Consider the following 21,008-nt stretch of genomic DNA (forward strand, 5'->3'; position numbering starts at 1 on the left):
TTTTACTCCAAAGATATCCCTGCCATTTTACTCCAAAGATATCCCTGCCATTTTACTCCAAAGATATCCCTGGTCATTTTACTCCAAAGATATCCCCGCCATTTTACTCCAAAGATATCCCCAGCCATTTTACTCCAAAGATATCCCCGGCCATTTTACTCCAAAGATATCCCCGGTCATTTTACTCCAAAGATATCCCCGGCCATTTTACTCCAAAGATATCCCCGGTCATTTTACTCCAAAGATATCCCTGCCATTTTACTCCAAAGATATCCCCGCCATTTTACTCCAAAGATATCCCCGGTCATTTTACTCCAAAGATATCCCCGGCCATTTTACTCCAAAGATATCCCCGGTCATTTTACTCCAAAGATATCCCCGGCCATTTTACTCCAAAGATATCCCCGGCCATTTTACTCCAAAGATATCCCTGCCATTTTACTCCAATGATATCCCCGCCATTTTACTTCAAAGATATTCCCTGCCATTTTACTCCAAAGATATCCCCGCCATTTTACTCCAAAGATATCCCCAGCCATTTTACTCCAAAGATATCCCCGGCCATTTTATTCCAAAGATATCCCCGGTCATTTTACTCCAAAGATATTCCCGGCCATTTTACTCCAAAGATATCCCTGGCCATTTTACTCCAAAGATATCCCCGGCCATTTTACTCCAAAGATATCCCTGCCATTTTACTCCAAAGATATCCCCGCCATTTTACTCCAAAGATATCCCCGCCATTTTATCCTCGTGTTCATGCCTTCAACTTTCCTCGTTCCCTTTGTGTCTCAACGGCACCTCTTGGTCAAGCCAGTGTGCCATAAGACAGGTCAGCTCTCCTTTAAGAATGGCTACATGAAAACATAGGAGCATAAATGGTGTAGAAGGGCAGAAATAATGAACGGAAAGGCTGGGATATGAGGCTTAGAGAGGTGAAGTTGCAGTTCAGTCAGGTGTGTCTGAATCTCTGATGGCCCTGGAGAGTGTTTAGCCCAGAAGTGCCCCCCTTCTGCCCAGCTCTCTGAACGACTTACAAAGACGCTGAAGGCCCATTTCCACCAAATAATTACTTACAAATAATCCTCTTTGTGATTTTAATCCTCTCTCAGCATTTGGATGTTCTCAGACAGAGACGTTACATCATTAAGTGATGAGCCTGAGCATATTTGGCCTGGAAAGTCACGATCCAGTTGATGTTCTGACCCCTATCATGTAACAGGTCAATATATACATCACCCCCCCATCCCCTCATAAACAGGCTATTCAAAGCTTCCTGGGCACTTCAGACTCTGCAGATCTCAAGGGATTTACATGCTCCTTGTCTAGTCTGGGTCCATGTGGAAACACCTCACTCACAACACTGTGCTACCTTTGAGCTCATTGTGCTGCCTGTGATTCAAAGAATTCACACAATGGACTGCCATGCCCCTACTGGTCAGGAGGGTCAATGCTCAAAAGAGTTTACTCTGCTGGGGATAATCAAGACCAGTGGTCACCAACCTTCTCCAAGTTGGATGTTGTGTTTTCTTCATATTTAACCGAGGGTCCAGTTACACCTAATTCAATTTAGATATTGATTTTAAATCTTACAGTTGTTATGAAAATATAAATGAGATTTTATTATTGAAAACTTTAAACGCGACAGGTACACCCGAGATTATTTGCTTTTATAAATATCCCAGCAAAGTTCCTGGATCCTCATAAAATGGACCAGGACAAAGATATTTTCCTGGTGTCCTGTCTTGTGAGGGTCCTGTAAATAGGTTAATGCGTATCGGAAGATAAGATTAACTTTTACCTGACATACAGTCAATATGAGGTGGGATTGCTTTACTGCCTTTGAAGTCCAGCATACATTAATACCAGGGCTTAAAACCTCATTTCAACCAGAAAACACAAATGAACACAAGTCACAGCCTCTCTAATACTGAAGGTATGTGATATATAATTACAGGTAAGCACCAGGATGAATAAAGACCAGAATGAGACCCGGAGGATTAGCAGGACTTTATGAAGAAGGAGATATCTCCTGCAGCGTCCGTCCGAAGCGTGTATGTCTATCTGTGCGGGTGTGAGTGTGTGTGTATGTGTGTGTGTGTGTGACCAGAAAGGAGGGGTCAGTCGGTACTGAAACGGAACAGGAGGCCCACACCAGGGACTTGCCTCTATGGGTCTTCTGTGTCCGTGGCCAAAGAAACCTTGATCTAGGCACAGAGGAATGTGCATTAGCCTGCACTGTGCAAGAGTCAAATTCACCCCTGTGCCCCACCTCACCAATAATTAATCCCTGAAGATATGTAGTCAGTTTCCCGGCAGCCAGAGCACTGAGGAGCTGTGGGGCTGCAAGTTGCTGATGTGGCCAAAAAATCAATACGGAACGAAGGAACAATTCGCCAGTTGGATGAATGTTTTTACATGATGGTGTTGGGGGAGGCATCTTCAGCTGCTTTTCACTCAGGCTAGAATATGAGGACAGTGAGCACAGAAGATGATGTTCAGCGGTGCTGGCTGACTGGCTCAATAAGTCCGAAATGCTGCATGTGGGATGAGCTGAACCCAACGCTTCCTGAAGCCAGACTGCTGATCCAGATTGTGACACATTAGTGTCTGCTTCTCACACCAGGTTATACACTGCCTTAGAAATGCCATTTCCTCCAGACTGACAGGTCAGTGAGGCTGCGGAAGTTGGAGGTACAACACCCTGAAGCTTCTACAAAGCATGGATCTTCTTCCAGAGACTCATAAGACGCTTTCCCACTGAAGTTCAGGAGCCTGGTTCCTGGTTCTGAGTTTCTCGACCGGAAACTTTTGTTGTTCTGTGTCGCTTCCCCACCACACAGTAACTGTGACCTTTATGCTAAATAAACATGGGAGGTGACCAAATACGAAGAGATTTAACTCACCGGTTAAACTTCATACGCAATTTTAAATGAAACTATACTGCCAGCTCAAATCAATGGAGGATGACCAAGTTGTTTTGTTAGTTATTTGTTAGATATTATGGGGATTGATCACATGGTCCAAAAATATGGTGCCCCACTATAATACAGAGGAGACAAGGAAACGTTGGTCAAGTGAAGTCATCTTAATTTATATAGCACACTTAAAAGACAGCAAATGTCAACCAAAGTGCCGCACAATAAAATCACCTAATGTAAACATTTAAACAATTTAAAAGAGAGAGTAAGTAATGTAAAACTGAGATTTACAAATTATAGGTAATTTATAACTAAGAGTAAAAGCCAAAGCTATAAGAAATTTAAAAATGTAGGTAAAATAAACAACTACCAGATTAAATGAAAAAGAAAAACATAAATAAATGACACCAAGACAGAAGAAACCAAGACAGAACAGACAGCCGACTTCAGTCTTTAAAGTGGCTGAACTGTTTGGGAAAATAAATAGGCTTTAAAAATATCTATTGTAGGGTACAATTTTATGGAGGAAGGAAGATTGTTCCAGAGTCTTTGAGCAGCTACCAAAAAGGCACGATAACCTTTAAACTTCAAGTGAGAACGTGGAGCATCTAAAAACATCTGGCTAGAGGATTGTAGGGCTTGAGCATTAGAATGGAGACTGATAAGGTCAGAGATGTAGCCATGTTATGAAGAACTTTAAAACAAATAATTAAACTTTAAATTCACCTTTATATTTGACCGGCGGCCACTGCATGGATACAAGCACTGCGAGTAATGCTCCATACGGGAGTAATGCTTTATGCGGCAGTAATGATCTATACAGGAGTAATGCTTTATGTGGGAGTAATGGTCTATACAGGAGTAATGCTTTATGTGGGAGTAATGGTCTATACAGGAGTAATGCTTTATGTGGGAGTAATGCTCTATACAGGAGCAATGCTCTATTCGGGAGTAATGCTCTATGTGGGAGTAATGGTCTATACTGGAGTAATGCTTTATGTGGAAGTAATGCTTCATATGGGAGTAATGCTTTATGCAGGAGTAATGGTCTATACAGGAGTAATGCTTTATGCGGGAGCAATGCTCTACATGGTAGTAATGCTCTATGTGGGAGTAATGCTTTATGTGGGAGCAATGCTCTATATGGTAGTAATGCTCTATGTGGGAGTAATGCTTTATGTGGGAGCAATGCTCTATATGGTAGTAATGCTCTATGTGGGAGTAATGCTTTATGCGGGAGCAATGCTCTATGCAGGAGTAATGCTCTATGTGGGAGTAATGCTTTCTCTTTTCTTGGTATCTGTTACGAATCTCACAGCTGCATTCTGGACCAACTGTAGATGGGCCAAGCTTGAATGACAGCTTCCCAAATAGAGAGAATTACAGTACTAAACACGAGATGAGATAAAAGATCACGCTGATCACTGTTTCGAAGTCCTTAAATGACAAGATATGTCTGAGTTTCTCTATATTAAGTTGAAAGAAACCACCATGAACCATTGAGTTTATTTATCAAACTTAAGAGTAGAATCGAAGATAATACCAAGATTTTTTACATGGTTGTGTAAATTAGCTGACGGCGGGCCCAATCACTTGCTATAACTCTGGTGTCCCAAAGATAATATCAGTTTTGTCTTAAGTTTGAAATTGTTTGACATCCAGCACTGTACATCCCTTAGACAATTAGAGATAAGCTGAAGTGCTGAAGTGCGCTACTATATAAAAAAAAAAACACTTTTACATTGAACTGTGGTGATCAAATATTTCAGAGTAGAAGTATGGAGAGGATGCATACATCAATACATGTAATGTAACTAAAATACAAAAATAATCCCATCTGCTCCATTTTCACTGCACTACTTCTATCTCTTTTCCCTGTAACTTTGAAGTTGGAGTTCGTACTTCTGGTCAGCTAACCAAGTTGATCATTGTAAGTCCCACCCCAGGAGTGACTGATCGACGAATAATACCTACCCAAGCGTAGGGACTACGAAACAGGTTCAGGAACTACCTCCCAGGAACTACACATGCCAAGTTCCTAAGGGGTGAATGTAACAAAAGTTCCTGAAAAAAAATCCTGTAATGGGAAAGGACCTTTACTAGGAATCAAGATCTTCACCTGCTGAAGACCCTCCTTAACCCTTTGTATAGCTGTACATCTAACTGCCCTCAGGTAAGGTCAGATATCTTCCCGTGTGACATGTTTCCCTCCCGGTTTAACACCTATCGGGTTACATATCAAAAGAAAGGCAGCCCCATTGTTCCGCGTCACTGAGAAAGAAAGAGTTCCAGCCCAGGGGCCAAGAATAACGACCCTCATTGATCATACAAGGGGGAAATGCTCCATGCTGGGAGACAGAGGTTCTGAAGGCAATTATGATGCCAGAAAAGGCAGCAGAAATCTACCGCTGGGGTAGTGTGTAGCTTGGAGTGTTGGTGCTCTGTGACTATGCCAGCTGGGCATCGGTGCAAGTCTCATGGCTGGCAACTTAATCATATAACTGCTAGGCCCGTAATCCAACAATAATTTATCAAATGCATTAAACCAAAGTGGCATACAACTGAAAACAGGGTCTGTTAACCGGGTTAGAGGGGTTGCTCAAGGACCCAAGAGCGAAATCACTCTGCCAACTCCAGGATTTGAACCAGCACCCTTTCAATCACAGGCACAGTATCATAAACCCAGTGTGCCGCCCAAAGCCAACATTCCTGAGATGAATACTTTCAGATCCTTGCCTGCTTTGAATTCAGGCATCTTCTAAGTAAACAAATGTGGATGGAAGACCAGAAGCGGCTCACCGAGGATAACCCGAAATGATTTCCCAGTCCATGCTTAGTAGGGAAATCACAGCAGAAACTATTAAAGGCACGGCTTATTGTCACACCAAGGCTGGAATTCATACCGATCTGGACCAGTCCTTGGAATGCAGCATCGTTTGATTTTTTGGGTGGCGCTGAGGAGCAGAAGCCCTCAATCCATCATTAACCTGCAAGCATAATGTCTCTAAGGACAGAGGACACAAACAGCATGCCGCCATGAAGGAGCCCCCACCTGCTTCGACGGATGCAGAGTTTTGGCAGGTCTCCCAGCCTTTTTGGATACCATCTCTGCTGACCAGGGTCTGACCCGAGTCGACTTGGACACAGAAGCCCCCAGGAAAATTGCAGTGCAGTAGATCAGGACCATCCGGATGAGTGAAAGGAACCCGATGTGAAAAGGCTATTTTAATGAGATTAACCAGAAACAAGAGGACACAGAAAGCGCACACATAAGCGTGCCCGGAAGGGCACCCCCACTAAAAGAAAACTCCGTTTGTTCATAAATTTATTTAAAAACACAGGTAATGACAGCGTGTACTAAGGCAGAATGTGTAGGTTGGTCTACAGTCATCTCCACAGTCAGGCATCAAGGAAATCATTTCACAAGTCTGACTTTGTCTTTGAGGACTCGAAACTTGGGGTTGTTGTTGACTTTCTTGTTGAAGAGCGACATCAGCTCTTCCTCGGACCGGAAGTTCCCTTCTCCGGTGAAGGTGTAATATTCCGCGAGGACCTTCAAAATAAACAATACCAGCGATACAAATCACACAAAAATGACCTACACTTGATCCTGTGATAAACCCATTGATCTATTCAAGCCTAGATACTGTTCACACCCATAGACACACCTGTAAATGGCAGAATTGATTAAAATATTTTACAATAAAGAGTGGTTACATACCCAATGTGCTAGCTTACCTTTTTTTTCAGTTTCTTTATTGATATTCCTTCCTCTGGGGACTGTCTCAGAATTGCTTTCATGGTTCCCTTCCAATTAAATGTACCTTAGGGGATGAAATTGATAAAATGCTATCAGTACAAAGACTTAATCCAGCCTTCAGAGGCCCAGTAAACTGCATTCCTGGGCAGACAGGGTGTTTGACTGAAATACCCTCCTTTGATGTCCCCTGAAAGGGGGTGGTGATGTTTAATGTGCTTCTTTGAAAACTTCACCCCAAAGAAAAACCAGAAACACAAATCCCCACAATGACCTTCCGTATTTCCATAAATAAGGATACTGTAGTGTGTTGCATCTAAAGACAAATGATCGACAGGATTCATTTAATACCTGTGAGGGTTTTGTGATGCAAATTATGGACAATGTGATTAATTCGAAACCATGAAACAGTGCATTCTGGGTCACAGCATAAACCTCAAGAGACACAACACCCCTGAGTGAAGGGGGCTGGTCTGGGATGGGGGCCCAAAATCACCAGCAGCACCCTTGACTGTATAGGTGTCTGTCACATACAAAAGCAAGATGGGATATATGAAAACCAAAGAATTTCCATGTACCTGTACCTGTACAAATGGCAAGTAAAACCATCTTAAAGTGGAATCATCTCAGTGCACTGATGCTGCACTGCCATCTAGTGGCAGCTGCCAACACACAGTTGCAATGACCACCCAATCATGACAGCTGGTTCAATCCAATGCTGAGCAAACGCCAACCAATGACAGACCTGATCTTATGATTTGTAAATAAGAACTGAAACACCCCTTCAGGGCTTCAGGGTCCAGGACTGGCTACATCCATCTGTATGAGGCTGATACGCAGGAAATAATGGCACCCATAGGTTATGCTGTGATGGCAGAAATCATTTCTGAGTGCCGTAGTCAGCATATATTAGTCATAAAAGGAATAAAGTTGTGCCCATACAATGAAACTGTGTAACAATAAATTAAGACCCACTATAAAGTAGGGCTGCACGATTTGGGGAAAATATTGAATCGCGATTTTTCTGACAAATTGCAATTACGATTTGATTTGCGATTTAATTTTTTATGTCAAGCTTCAGTTCAATATTCAGTGTGTAGTAATTTTAAAACATATGACGCAGCATGATACCATCAGTATTAACTGGTCTATATTCTAAAGCAAGGATGAGATTTAAAGATGTGATGTGTCAAGTTAAACAAAGTAATAAAGAAAACAATTGCAGCAAAAAGAAAAATAGCGATCTTGCAGGTAACGCTTATTACCTTCCTAATAACAGTAGAACCGCCTTTTCCCACGCCAATGAACAAGCAAGAATTACTTCGGTGTATGCAGCCCTTTTGTTTGCGCTGTTGAGTTGTTAGCTGCTGTTATTAACACTATAATAGCACTGAAAAAACCGTAATGTTCATAACAGAGTGGCTGTTCTGCCCTGAAACAGTAAAGCTGGAAAATTTTTAAAGTAGTATGCATTTTATAAAATGTTGAATAAATAGAAGTCGTTTATTGGTGATTTCATGTTGGTCGAAGTTTCCGCTTTTTAACAACTGTATACGGCTATTTTCTATACAAATCGATTCAGGTGAAACAAAAAATGTACGTGTTCATGGTTACAATTAAACTCTTTCAGACTCTTACGCAAGCAATCTTACAGCAAATCTATATTCCATTCTGAACTTAAAATTAGCTGCATCAAAAACGTTACTGCCATTTGCAAACCCTACAGACTATTTACAAGGTTATAATACTTACATACATGTAAACTTACATACATGTAAATGTGTGTGCAGAACAGAGAACAGAAAATCTCACTCCATGCAGCTGACCAAAGTTGCCAACCCTGCATTTTATTTTGAATGAGAAGTAAAATGCAGTTTTTGACTGAAGCAGCTTATCATTGCTTTGCTTTGTTACTCGGACAAATACAAAATGAATGATTAAACATAATATGCGCCTCTTTTTGTATGTTTTCTAAATAAGACTGCGTGCCCATACCCAACTGTAATAGTGATTAAAGCAATCTATTCTTTTAGTATTTATGTTAAAGTAAGACTTTTATTTTATTACTGTTGTCGGATTAATTTTTGGAAACGCTTAAATTTAATAAGCACAAAAACATATGACATAAACACGACTGTATTGTGGGTTTTACGGCTTTTTTGGAGGTCACCGACTCCGCTGCTGTGAGAATTACTGACTGTCTCATTGTTGTTTTGATGGGTTAGCGGTATACTAATGCTATTGCCTATTAACAAAAACCAAAGGTATGATACGCTGAAGTATATTGCAGCTGGTGTTTAAAAGGAGCTTGCCGGTTCTATTGATGATAGGACCTTTCTGAAACAATCTCGGACCATGAAATAGGAAAGCAATTCACTTACAGCTCAGTAGCAGAATCAGTATTTTTCCACACCACAAATGCAACATTTTCCTTGGGTTTCACATGTTTGCTGTTTGTGGGCCTATACGCCTTCTTGGGCCACTTCTGATTGGTGAGCATGACTGGCAAGCGAGAAGCACGGCGCTTGGGATTGGTGAGAATGACTGTCACACAGGGAGCACGGCATGAATTTGTAAGACTATTCTCAGAGCAGTTTTAAATCCTTGGTCCGACGTGCTGTATAATGTATATCCTAAATCGCGATTTTTGCGACTTGCTAATCGCGTTGTTTCAAATCGCGATTTCGATTTGAAATCGATAAATCGTGCAGCCCTACTATAAAGCATACAGACAGTACCTTTGCTACTGGGCTGGCCTTCATCCTCTTCAGCTTTCTCCTCATCTTCAGCGCCCAAGAGGTTCTCTGATGGAGTGGAAGATGACGCACGGGTCAGTGAGCAGCATTGTCTCCCCCCCCCGGGTCAGTGAGCAGCATCGTCCCGTCCCCCCCCACACCCTTGGGGATTCGCACGCAAGGACATAGCTGAACAATAATGATGGGAACTGGGACGACAAAGATGACATTTACATGCAATACAGCGACAGCAGGCGCAGAAGCCCATGTTGCCCAAGCATGAAGGCATCGCACAAGGACCCAGGCCAAGATGGACTTCAGGGCTTCTCATAGCTCTGCTAGATCTCTAATTCAGTGTCCTTCTACAGAGTAAACTGACACCAGGCAGTAGAACATGTCCCCAAATTCAGCTGAATTCAGTGTAAGTTTTATGGATCTATGCATAGACCAGACAATCTTACCCTTGTGGCACTGGGATTCATCTTCAGGAAAAACATCAATTCGTAGATGGATACACTGTTTGTCTACATATCCTGAGACATTCACTTGTTGCCCTACATTTATCAAGGGACCTGGACTGGACCGTGGAATTACACCCAACCCCTTCAAATCACTGCCAGCAGCCTGCCATGTTGTCACATGGAAAGATGGGCCTTTTGCTGACTGAACAACGTCTCAGACCCCGTTCACCTCATCAGTCACCCAGCCTGCCCCCTGGCTGTATCTGGCTGTATGTCTTTCAGAATGAGGTCCATCACAGATATGTGCTGGGCACCTCTGAGCTGGAAGAACCCAGCAGTGTTACAGTTCTGTTTCAAGCGACTTAGACTAGTTTGCATCACTCTTTATCCTACACTTATACAATCCACATCTCAGTAGCCTGCAGCCTTATAAATCCTTATTTGTTTTCTCCCCTTCATCTACACTGACTGAAGAGCATTCAACAAGGAATGGTCATTCACTGTGTCGGTGAGTTAATGAGCATGGTTTTTTTTTTACCCAGTCGCCCCCACATCCCGAAACCTCCCAAGCACCAATCTGCTTCCTCTCCTACCTCCTGTCCCATCTGATTTGTGCTTCTTCCGTTTTTTGGTGCGTCCTTCTCCCTCAGCAGCATTGCTGTTTTCTCTTCTATCCCCCCATGACTCCTCCTCGCCCCTCTTCCTCTTCTTCTTCTTCGTCCTCTCAGTGGAATCGCCCCCGTCCCCCGCCTCCACACCAATCTCATAAAGGCCGGGTCGTTGCCGTCTGTCCTCCTTGTGCTCCCGTTTGCTCTTCTTTTGCAATGGGGCCCCACTGCCATTCTGTCGCATCTTCGGGACTTTGTCCTGGGCCAACCGCTGTGGCTCACTCTCCTGTTGTGACTCACTCTCCCACTGTGACTCGCTCTCAGCCTGCGAGCCACTGGCTGCTGAGAAGATCTCCCACACTTGGTCTTGTAAGGCAGTACTGTGGATCTTCAAACTGTTCTTCATCCAGTTCTGGAAGAGGAAAAGCAGAAACATTCAAATAAAATTCTTAACCAGACGATACATGCAGACACATCGTTAGAAAAAATATGTCAAAATACATACAAACCAATAATGCATGAATTTTCAATTTGTAAGTATTCAGTCGCTGTATCACTATCATTCATGAAAAGTAAAATAAATGTTTGGTGCTCAGCATTTGAAGGAGATCCAATTCAGTCTTAATTTTCTTGTTAGCAATTACAGTTTAGTTAAGCAACAGAAAAGACAGTGAAGATTTTATTATAGGGCTGTAAGGCTAGATGGGTCTACTGGTTTCCTACATAAGTATACAGATTCCCTTTAAATAAACTGTACTTAAGGCTCCAGATGACCCAAGTTCCTGTTCAATCTAAATGAGGCAGACAGAAAACAGGAAACAGACTGAAAAATAGAAACAGCAGCTTAGGATTCTGGTTGGACGTGAGGGAGACTCGCGGAAGCCCAAGAGAACCACAGGGAAGAAAACTTATTCAACCTCACCTGAAACTTTGCCTTCTTCCTTGGCACATTCTCGTAGGAGCTGACTTGATTAAGAACATCCTTCAGCTTTGGATTAATGCCTGGTTTATTCATTGCCTCATGAATTCTCTGCATTGAAATATCAGCACCTTTGTTTGCAAAGCATGATAGGCCAACCAGACAGAGAAAGAAAGATATATATATATATATATATATATATATATATATATATATATATATATATATATATATACACACACACACACACACACACACACACACACATATATATATATATATACACACACACACACACACACACACACACATACTGAAGCGACGTCCATCTAGCCATCCAACTAGATAACAATAACTTTTTAGAAAACTGAACAATTATTACTAGTTTTTATTGTTTTTATTTAACATGTTATAATGTTAAATTGTGTTTTTTGTTCTAAGCCAAAGTACACTTGCTACCCAGGCACCAGGCAGTAACATTTCTTTAAACTTTTCTTTGGACTGCCAAAGACTTCTGCACAGTACTGTGTGTGTTACCATATATATATGGTAATACAGTTTCAGAAAACTACTGACCAACTTTTACTGGAGTTAAAACAAACTCACCTGAATCCATTGCTGCTGTTTCACGTCTCCCTTCTTTGATTTGGCCTCGAATCCCTTACCACCATACTTCTGGTCTTCACTGATGCACTGGGTGTGACTTTTATAATCATCTCCCCTGGAGTGTATATAGAAATATTAACACTAATATAAAAACACTAACTGTAACTCGTGCGCTGGCTGAAGGTACATATTTGCGGGGGGTGAAAAAATTATCAATGGTTACTATACAGTACAGCGTGAGATTCTCCTATAATATTCATGTTATAACTGCAATAATTACAACTATTATATTATATTACGATTCTACGGTAGTGAAATTTTGCTTGACTACTTTAGTCTAATGTCAAACCGATTATCAGACATAAGGCATTTAACACCGGTAAATTGTGTCTGGAGATCAAGAAGTCAACCCTTGTAGCCCTATAAACCAAATGCTGGGTAAGGGTTTTAATACTTACCAGAAATCTTTTCCACAGTCAATACACGATAAAACCTCACAGCCCTTGCAGATGAACACGTGTTTGTCCACCTGGGCTTTCTTCAGCGACTCGCCACATGCGTTGCACGTGAAGAACACCATCGCGACACGAAAGCGACACTTTACTCTACTAACGCTGTGGAGTTATCTCAAGCCCCCGATATTAGAAAGATGCCGTAGTAAATAATAAAAAGATTTGCACTCTCGCGCCCCACTGTACTGAGGTTAGCAACATGAAATAGTGGCGAGTGCAGATCCGATCTATGCACTAAACCGGTCTGCCACACACTCTCGTACACACGGAAACCGGGTGATCTTAACTAACATTGTGCCAAATGCATTTTTAAAACACTATTGTGCATAGTTTGGAAGGATGATGACGTGAACTCTCCACTCCGGTTTTCGGTGAACTTTTGCAAAAGCCGAAAAATCACGTTGGACCCCCTAAGCGCAGGAAGTGTCACGCTGTTTACGTTCCGCGGGGATTAACGTTTCGACGACAAGGTTCCGGAATGGTTTTGTCTGTTTGGTTGCAGTCATTCAATGCCATTACTTTGCAGTAAAAATGTGTATTATTATATACGTGTAATTACAATGCACATTTAATGGATTTACTTATTATTGTGAGCTCGCTATTGTTCTCCATGAAGTGTGTCAAAAGTGATAAACCCTTGTACGGGAAGCATAACCACAGGTTGAAACAATGTGATGGACGTACCAGCCAGTGAACACTAGACTTCTATTATATGCATATAATCTACACTGTGTGCAGAATTATTAGGCAAGTGTGTATTTTGCTTCTATCTTCACAGCAAAACAGCAAAATGTTCAGTATTTGGTCTGAGTACTTTCTGTTTGGATAGACCTAGACACTTTCCTGTGCAGAATTATTAAGCAAATTATTATTATTATTGAAATGATCGAGACTGTCAGAGCTTTGAAACGTGATCACTGTACAATCAAGTGTTTTGTTGCCAACAGCCAAAGAGGAATGAAGAGGCTTGTAGAGAGAAGATAACACACATAAACTGTAAAAAGTTCTGTGTCAAATTAAAGGGGAGACTTTCAGAAACTCTTGAGCATCAAATGCTATCATTTTCAAAAACTGCAATCTGAACAGAATCCCCAGACGTTGTAGGTGCAGTGTGCTGCGTGACATTCCTAAGGTCATAAACACTGAAACATGGCCTCCACTCAATAAGGCATGTAAGGTATAACATTAAAAATGGGCACAGACACATCTGAAGACTGATGGTACAAATGTTTTGGGGACAGATGAGATGAAAGTGACTCTTGATGGAGCAGATGGACGGGCCAGTGGATGGAGGTCCTCTTCAAGCACCAACGAGGTGGTGGAGGAGAGATGACGTAGACTGCAATTATCAATGATGAACTTGTCATACCTTTCTGACTTGCAGATTGTGTAAAAATTAATCACAAGATTTACTGCCAATTTCAAGAAGATACCTTCTTCAATCACTGGCACAAGAAGAAGTCAGCAGCTTTCTAAAAGGTTATGATATTCCTGCAGGACAATGCCCCTCCCTATGCATCAAAGTATTTCATAGATTGGCCTAGAAAGGCTTGAAACGTGATTGAATTATGACCTGCCTTCTTTCATTGCCTGAATCAATCCTACTGAGTGTGAGATTTACCAAGGTAGCAAGCAGTAACTTTCTCACATCAATGTCTGGGAGGTGGTCCTAGCTGGCTCAGCTAATATAGGACAGGATCAAATGAAAAACCAGCTTGGTTCAGTGGGCAGCAGGCTCATGATGGTCATTGAGAAGAAAGTTGGCTATAATGGACATTAAACTTGGTGAAGTGTGCTGCATAGATCGAATGACTGAAAGCTTGTTATTTCTTATATAAACACTTAATAACAAGAAACTGTTACTTATTATTATGTCTGTTGATGATGAAGAAAGAAAATCCACTTAGTTTCTGATTGCCTAATCATTCAGCACACTGAGAATTAAGCGTTTTTCTTTTATTCTTGTTTGCGAAAGTCAAATGTTACACTTTCTCTATAAATACATTTACTTGGTGCACAAGAAAACTTTTAAATTCATTTTTACATAAGTCTACCCAACTTCTGCTAAAAATTATCTCCAATAATAATACTTTGCCTAATAATTCTGCACACAGTATATGATAGAATGGGGAAATCAAGCACAGGATTAAAGTATTTATAAGCGTACAGGCTAAAATTTATTAATGGATCGTATACAAATTTTGCTCAAACTGCTCATCTTAATGATTCTATCACCACAACAATTTGCTACTGATTTTAACGATAAATATTTGTGTTCCTTATCCCTAATGCTATAACTAACGAATAGATGACCGGTACATTTTCTACCATTTATTGAAAAATGTTTTTTGGTTTTTAATTACAATTATATTTAATACACCAGACACGTGTCCATATATTCAGAAATATTTTGCACTCATATAAGGTAAGGAATACTTTTCAACGGTAGATGACGCTGTTCACAACACTATCGTCAACTATACCGGAAGTGACATAAGCGTTGGCGAATATTTGGTGACTGATCATCCACATAAAACTGGTGAGATCGTATATTAGCAGACAACTACTTGAAATACTCATTACATTGACTGTTTCTGTACGTTTATGGCAGTTATACATTTCGCCGTTTTTTAAACGCGTCGTATCCGGGAGCACTTTGCAAATCACATAGTGTCGTTAGGTGGTGATCTTCCTAGATCATATGATCCTACTGTATCCTGAGTCCAATTTTGTCCTGGCTGGTCTCTGCATGGGAGCCCGAAGGTGCCCGCTGGCTTCTGATGACAGATGCACGTTTTCCCCCATTGGCTTCCCGCTTTGAACAGGATCGCATAATGGCTGCTTTCTTAATGAGGTTATGTGCAGCTTATTTAAGTCGTATAGCTGCTGAAATTATTTACAACGTGCTTGCATGTATCATCTCGCGGGTGCACGAGACATTGGGCTGGTTTCACTGTCGCTTCAGTAGTTCAGGCACCTATGCTTGTATGAGTCCCGGGTGAAGGATAAGTACATCGCGTCAATATTTTGATCACAACGCAAATTAAGTGTAAGAGAAGCCTCCCGGGGTGAAGGTGTTTATCTTTGAAGGTCCGGGCGGTCTTTACCATTTTTAAGCATCCTGGCGTGTCCTTTTAGGTTTTAAATGCTCTGCGCAATAGATCTGACAGATTATGGAAAAAAAACCCTTACAGTACATTAGTTTTTATTGACGTTAGGAACATTCTATGTGTATTTAATATTATTAATAGTTAGCTTATCAAAAAGAACTGGGCAGTCTTTATTAAATGAACTCTAATTAAGTTTATCTTCTGTACTTCTTCCCAGCCGTGATGTCCCTAAGTCCCTGCCATCTGCCGTGAGCAGGTCATGGACTCCGTGTCCAGTCACAGCTCATACCTCCTCCAGCAGCTGCAGGAGCAGCGTATCCAAGGCCTGCTGTGTGACTGCATGCTGGTGGTGAAAGGCGTGTGTTTCAAGGCCCACAAGAATGTCCTGGCTGCCTTCAGTTCCTATTTCAGGTGGGAGATGAGTGTGCTGCCAATGTGTTAGATTAACTTGTTGCTGTGGAGATCATTAGCGAGCGGGTGCGCTCCCTAATACTCTCATACTTGTGACTCGGCAGACGTTCAGACTGGTCAGGCGCTCTGCAACACCCTGTTTGTGGTCCACCCTCCAGGTCCTTGTTCCAGAACTCCCCCGGTCAGAAGAACGATGTTTTCCACCTTGTCATTCAAGATGTGAGTGGTATCGGGCAGATCCTAGACTACATGTATACCTCACACCTGGAGGTGAACCAGGACAACGTGCAGGCGCTGCTGGACATCGCCCAATGCCTCCAGGTGCCCAACATCCTGGGCCTGTGTAATGGCTTCTTGAAGCCATGTGTTCCTGCCAGCGAGCCGTCCTTCACGTTACCGGGCACGCTGGCCTCCGACCCCGAATGCGTGCTGACATCGGGCATGCCCCCAGACGGCGACCCCCATGGCCCAACCTCTGAGGTTCTGCACAAGCTGTCCTGCAGCAACCCAGACCTGGAGCTTCCCCGGAGGTTGCCTGCCACACTGCCCCCGGGTCATACCTTTGAGGCCCCTGGGGGCACTTCCAGCGCCCCAGAGAAGCAGCTAAATCATAGGTACAAGCTGCGTAACTATTACAGTAAGCAGTACTTCAAACAGAGCACCTCCCTGAGTGGGAACTCGACACTGGCCTCCAGCCCCCTAGTCGTGGTGGAGGAACCCTTCCCTCCAACTGTCACAGAGCCTGGAGCTCCTCTAGATGTTGGCACATGTCCGGGGGCTGTTCAGGCCTCGGCTCCGGCTCCGGCCACCCTGGCTGATGTGGAATTTGCGACTCCCTGCAAGGAGACCTCAGCCAGGCAGCCAAGTCCGGCGGGGAAAGGGTCTCCAGTGAGCAGGCAGCTCCGGCCAAAGAAGACTGTCTACCTGAAGAAATACAACTACTTGAGGTCTCAGAAGGCCTTGGAAGACATGGCGGTGGGTGATGACGACATCTCGGGGACTTGTCACGCAGAGACCAGCCATGGGGAGGCTCCAGGCAGCCCAGCGAACCCCTCTGTCATTGGTGAGGCATCAGAGGCAGAGCCAGAGGCTGAGCTTGCAGCTGGTAGCCAAGCCCCTAGTCCCCCATCAGCTAATCCAGAGGAGGCTCACCAGAAGACCTCCAGCGATCCAGTACAGCAGACTCAGATGAAGCAGTACTGCTGTGAGATGTGTGGCAAAACCTTCAAGCACCCCAGTAACCTGGAGCTCCACAAACGCTCACACACAGGTACGTCGTGCCCAATCGCCATTGCGCACACTGCTCACAAGGGGGCGCCAGGGCTCTGCATGCCTGTCTCCCTCACTCTCCACCTCTGTGTGTTTTCTCTTCTCTGCTTCTGACAGGTGAGAAGCCTTTCCAGTGCAACATTTGTGGGAAGAACTTCTCTCAGGTATTCACTGCTAACTTTTATTTTCGTTCACTCAGTCTCTCGCTTTTGTGGAAAAAATGGTGATAATTTGAGCTTATTTTTGAACAGGCTGGAAATCTACAGACCCATTTGCGTCGACATTCGGGGGAGAAGCCGTACATCTGTGAGATCTGTGGGAAAAGGTAAACGCCCCAATGTGCACATGGATCTATCATTCATGGAACATGGCATTTCTCTTCTCCTGGGGGGAGTAACAGGGCTGTTTACTAACACTGCTCCCCCCCTCCCCCAAGTTTTGCAGCCTCTGGGGATGTTCAGCGCCACATTGTGATCCACACGGGGGAGAGGCCTCACTTGTGTGATATCTGCGGGCGAGGTGAGCTCAGTTTGCCTGGAGATACTTGCAGGAGGACAGAAAGTCAGTGGATAGGGGTGTGTGTGTCTGTGTATGTGTGTGTGTCTGTGTATGTGTGTGTCTGTGTGTGTGTTGCATTGACTGTTAAACTGTTAAAAGTGCCGGTAGATTTGTTTGCCTTTTACTCCACAAACACCAAAACCTTTTAGTCTGCCATCTTTATATGCCACATACTGCAATGGAACACTTCACTTTACTTTACTTACCTTACTGTGGTAAATTGTAAGGCAGCAAGGTAAGAACATCTGCTCAGCTCAGGAGAGACACTGAGCACGGTGCTGCTTCCTGTAGAGTTTTCTGTTGAGATTAGTGCATTACTGGACAATATTAGCTTTTAATTTGCAAAATAATTTTGCTAGTTGAAATCCAGGTGGCATTTAAATCTAAAACAGAAGAAGGACTTGAAATCAAAAGAGGGCAGATTTATGTCTGCCTATACTGGTCATAACTGCCTCCCAGCATTACAGTTAACAACCTCCCCCCCACCAGGCTTCAGCAACTTCAGTAACCTGAAAGAGCACAAGAAGACCCACACAACCGACAAGGTTTTCACATGCGACCAGTGTGGCAAGTCTTTCAATATGCAGAGGAAGCTGCTGAAGCACAGGGTGCGGCACTCCGGGGAGAGACCCTACAGCTGCCAGACGTGTGGTGAGCCCTGAACCAGCCCTAAGTTCACTGTCAGACCTCAGCGTGAGTGGTCCTCCTGACCACCAGGGGGCGTACAGAGAAGCTTGCAGATGAAGATGCATATGGGAATTGTAGTAGTGATGAGCTTTTTTTTGTGGATGATCTTCAGTTGATTGCCAGTGTTTTTTCAGGTAAGAGCTTTGCTGGGTCAGGTGACCTACGGAGGCACGTAAGGACGCACACAGGAGAGAGACCATACACCTGCGACACCTGTGGGAAGTGCTTCACCCGCTCCGCCGTGCTCAGGCGTCACCGCGGCACACACTGCCGGGCCGGGGCCCAGAGCCCGGCTGGAGAGGAATCAGAACCAGATCAGGGCAAAGGCGCACAGGACACGGAGCCATTCTCTGGCCTGCTGCCCCCTGGGCCTGACAAGCCGCCTCCCCCTCACAGCAGTGCCCCACCCACTGTCCCCCTCAGCCCCTCCTCCTCGCCATCCTTCTCAGAGCTGCGGTCTATGGGTCCTCACCACCTGATCCCCTGTCAGCAGGAGATGTGCACCCAGCCAGATCCAATGAAGCTCCATAAAACTCACCTCCATCACGACTCCTTTAACTACGCCGAGGAGAACAGCCAGGCAGGGGAGGAGACCCTCCAGGGACCTGGGGTCTCCATGATGCGTCCTACAATGTCGGTACTGGACAATCACTGTGGACACCCACTAGGCAACCGGTCCAACAGCACCCCCTATAGGAACAATGAGGGACCATTCTTCTCCAGCGTTACACTCTGGGGTCTGGCCATGAAGACTCTGCAGAATGACAATGACATGGAACAGTGATCCCTGCCAGATCCTATAGACACAAATCCATTTATAAGGCCTATTTTTATATATGAATTTCATCATAGAGAAAAAATTGCTTTTTGTTTTGGATGACAAAAAAATATGTGGAGATTTATTAGTGACATTTGTGGAAATAAATGATCAGCATATGAAAATTGTTTGCAATCTTATATTTCAGTCATTTTTATTGATCAAAATTGCAAGTGAAAATACATGTTAAATTGAAAAGAATTGGATAGATTCATACAGGAGATGGACAAAATTACGAACACCACAAGACTTTTACTAGCTTAATTCTAGATTGAAAGTTAGCTTATGGTATGTGTCAATTTAAAAGCGGTCTGGAAATCAGCATCTTGATGTGTGAGTTTCCAAAGTGACATGAAGTAACAAACAGACCAAAGAGCTGGGGCTTTTAGTATATAAAAATGTTCAATGTGTCAAGGGGAACAGTCTCAGCTTGTAGGGATATTTGGGCTCTTAACAGTATAGTTGCTAACTACCACAAAAAATGGCCTCAGAGATGACCACAGGTCCGATTCAGCACCTCTGCATCTGGCTGCTACTTTGAAACTGCTTGCAAGACCAAAGCAAAAATAACACAAACCAGTGGGCAGATAACTTGGACCCCTCCTGTAATATACTCAGCAAAAAAAGAAATGTCCCTTTTTCAGGACTGTGTATTTCAACAATAATGTTGTAAAAATCCAAATAACTTTACAGATCTTCATTATAAAGGGTTTAAACAATGTTTTCCATGCATGTTCAATTAACCATAATCAATTAATGAACATGCACCTGTGGAATGGTCGTTAAGACCTTAACAGCTTACAGAAAGTAGGCATTTAAGGTCACAGTTCTAAAAACGCAGGACACTAAAGAGACTTGTCTACCGACTGTGAAAAACACCCAAAGAAAGATGCCCAGGGTCCCTGCTCATCTGTGTGAACGTGCATTAGGCATGCTGCAGGGAGGCATGAGGACTGCTGATGTGGCTTGGGCGATAAATTGCCATGTCCGCACTGTGAGACGCCTAAGACAACGCTACAGGGAGACAGGAAGGACAGCTGATCATCCTCGCAGTGGAAGACCACGTGTAACAACACCTGCACAGGATCGGTACATCCGAATATCACACCTGCGTGACAGGTACAGGATGGCCACAACAACTGCCCGAGTCACACCAGGAACACACAAGCCCTCAGTCCAGCCTCTCTCAGCCTATTGCGGACAGTCTGAGCACTGATGGAGGGCTTGTGTGTTCCTGTGACTGTGAAATACACAGTCCTGAAAAAGGGACGTTTCTTTTTTTGCTGAGTATATATGGATGAGTTTACATTTGATCAGGGGAGAGCAGGATAGGGGTGGGCTAGCACTGGAGCATAGGAGAGGGCTGTCTGGAGCTAGCTGAATGCTAGCTGCAGCTCATTGGACTGGTAGAACGATGTCCATTGTGTGTCAGTCGATGAAGGGGTCCTGCGATCATGTGCATGAAGCACTGGTGGTAGGAGGCCAAGCCCCAAAAGCTGCACAGCTCCGTTGCAGACTCAATTTCAATTTCAAAAAACTTTATTTGTCCACGAGGGGCAATTTAAAGGCATAGAGGAGCAACGCACACAAATAACAGTAGTAACATTAGACACAGCAGATGACACACAGACACACAA

At 43.5% G+C, this 21,008-nt stretch overlaps 2 protein-coding genes across 5 annotated transcripts; one reads left to right on the top strand and one right to left on the bottom strand.

Moving 5' to 3' along the window:
- Nucleotides 1-6,233: 6,233 nt before the first annotated feature.
- On the bottom strand, nt 6,234-12,958 carry lyar (Ly1 antibody reactive homolog (mouse)). Its single transcript, XM_023799960.2, has 7 exons — nt 12,466-12,958; nt 12,008-12,122; nt 11,405-11,512; nt 10,468-10,894; nt 9,417-9,482; nt 6,660-6,745; nt 6,234-6,474 (listed from the first exon to the last, which is right to left on the bottom strand). The coding sequence occupies exons 1-7, from the start codon at nt 12,585-12,587 to the stop codon at nt 6,337-6,339; spliced, it is 1,062 nt and encodes a 353-aa protein (XP_023655728.1). The 5' UTR covers nt 12,588-12,958; the 3' UTR covers nt 6,234-6,336.
- Nucleotides 12,959-14,976: 2,018 nt separating this feature from the next.
- Nucleotides 14,977-19,499, top strand: zbtb49 (zinc finger and BTB domain containing 49). Of its 4 annotated transcripts, none has more exons than XM_023799937.2 (8): nt 14,977-15,058; nt 15,847-16,040; nt 16,199-17,310; nt 17,427-17,473; nt 17,561-17,634; nt 17,746-17,828; nt 18,357-18,518; nt 18,689-19,499. In XM_023799937.2, exons 2-8 carry the CDS (start codon nt 15,889-15,891, stop codon nt 19,336-19,338), a joined length of 2,280 nt encoding a protein of 759 aa, XP_023655705.2. In that variant the 5' UTR covers nt 14,977-15,058; nt 15,847-15,888; the 3' UTR covers nt 19,339-19,499. The 4 variants fall into 4 exon arrangements, with proteins under 4 accessions (XP_023655705.2, XP_023655707.2, XP_023655704.2 ...); XM_023799939.2 differs by lacking the exon at nt 14,977-15,058 and adding an exon at nt 15,059-15,115; XM_023799936.2 differs by lacking the exon at nt 14,977-15,058 and adding an exon at nt 15,065-15,568.
- The last annotated feature ends 1,509 nt before the right edge of the window (nt 19,500-21,008 follow it).

Source organism: Paramormyrops kingsleyae, chromosome 12 (assembly GCF_048594095.1).
Source record: "Paramormyrops kingsleyae isolate MSU_618 chromosome 12, PKINGS_0.4, whole genome shotgun sequence".
NCBI classification, from domain to species: domain Eukaryota; kingdom Metazoa; phylum Chordata; class Actinopteri; order Osteoglossiformes; family Mormyridae; genus Paramormyrops; species Paramormyrops kingsleyae.